The sequence below is a fragment of the Acanthamoeba castellanii genome (assembly GCF_000313135.1).
Source record: "Acanthamoeba castellanii str. Neff unplaced genomic scaffold scf7180000084732, whole genome shotgun sequence".
In the NCBI taxonomy this organism is placed as follows: Eukaryota; Discosea; order Longamoebia; family Acanthamoebidae; genus Acanthamoeba; species Acanthamoeba castellanii.
Window position 1 is genome coordinate 108,114 of NW_004457681.1, and position 1,634 is coordinate 109,747.

General features: G+C 60.8%; 1 protein-coding gene across 1 annotated transcript; it reads right to left on the reverse strand.

Annotated features, from left to right (window-relative positions):
• Positions 1–160: 160 nt before the first annotated feature.
• Positions 161–1,509, reverse strand: ACA1_165960 (protein kinase domain containing protein; the record flags this gene model as incomplete). Its single annotated transcript, XM_004354010.1, has 4 exons — positions 161–731; positions 837–1,110; positions 1,199–1,295; positions 1,393–1,509. Coding segments are annotated over 4 exons (1,059 nt in total), but the record flags the coding sequence as incomplete, so codon positions are not given.
• Between the last annotated feature and the right edge of the window lie 125 nt (positions 1,510–1,634).

A 1,634-nucleotide genomic window follows, 5' to 3' on the forward strand; every position in this document is an offset into this window, starting at 1 on the left:
CGCCCGTGTTGTTGTTGTCGTGGCAGCGCGATAGCGCCTCGTAGCCGGAGTGCTTGTGGAGCAGGCGCCGCAGCGTGGCGTTGTAGAGGAGCGTTGCATCGCGCATGCCCTCCGGGTCGAATTCCCAGAGCGAGGCCGCGCGCGTGATGTCGGCGAACACGATCGTCACGTCGGGACCCTCGGGCGGCGACACCAGGTGCTGGGCGGCCCTTCCCTGGCTTTCGTTCTTCTTCTTCTTCTTTGTCTCTCCTTTCCCTTTCATTTTCCTCTTTGATTTCTTTGTCGTCGTCGCCCCTTTGCCCTCCTCCGGCCAGTCGCCCTCGCTCAAGACCCGCAGCTGTTCGGCCGCCACCCGCGACCTGGCCTTTGTGACGGCTGCCTCCTGCGGAGGGCGACTGTCGACGTTGACGACACCTGCTTCGGCGTCATCTTGCTCGTCTACATCGTACACATCGTTGTCGTCATTGTCGACGTCGTCGGCATCGTCATCATCGTCGTCGAAGATGCCGGACGAAGCTTGGACGGCGCACGACGACATATCGGAGGGTTGGCCGGACGATCGGCTGCCGCTGCTGTCGCCGCACTCGAACATGGCGCTGAGGCTGCTCATGATCTCGATGAACGGCGGGCGCACGGCCGGGTCCTGGTGCCAGCAGGCCGCGATGAGCTCGGCGTACTCGAGCGTGCACAGCTCCTCGACGTTGTCCGGCATGCGCGGCCGGAGCCCGTCCCTGATCACCGCCACCGCTACAGCCGCGTGGCTGACAACCATACAATCATGAGCGCGTGTGCCATCAGCCGTGTGCGGTGTCGGTGTCGTGTCGTTGTCGATGTACCTCATGCCGGCGTAGGGCTGCTGTCTGGTGAGCAGCTCCCACAGGATGACGCCGAACGAATAGACGTCGGCCAGGGCCAGGTCGACGCACGGCGATTGGTTGATGAGCTCGGGCGCCGTCCAATGGATGCTGCCGGCGAGTCCGCACTCGCTCCGATTGGGCCGGTGCTTCTCCATGTCCTCCTTGAACTTGGTCAGGCCAAAGTCGGACACCTTGACGTTCCACTTGGAGTCCAACAGCAGATTGAGCGACTTCAGGTCCCGATGCACAATTCCTGTCGTGTCGTGCGTAGCGTCAGTCCAAAGAGCCGACGAGAAGTAACGAAGATGATGACGATAGCAAGATGAAGAGGCGAATGATACCGGAGGAGTGGAGGAAGTGCATGCCCTTGGCACCTTGGTAGGCCATCTTGGCCTTCAGCTCGAATGGGATCTTACCAATCAGCTCGTTGTGTAGAAGCTGCGGCGCGCACGGCGAGTTGACACCGCGATGTAAGTGAGGATCTCCCCTACTATCAGCCTGCGCGTCACATGTGCCAGGCGTCGTCGTGTCGTACCTCATAGAGGGAACCGAGCGACATGTACTCCATCACGATGCACATACGCGGCGCTTTGGTCGACGCGGCCATGAAGAGCACCACGTTGGGGTGCCGCAACGTCGTCATTAGTCGGACCTGGTGGGTGGCCAGTCAAGTGAGGCAACGCCCAAGGCGCAAAAAAGAGAGGAAAAAGATAACTAAACAAAACAAACCAAAACAGGCAGGCGAGGAAGCGGCGTTGGCGGTGGTGCAGGGTCGTA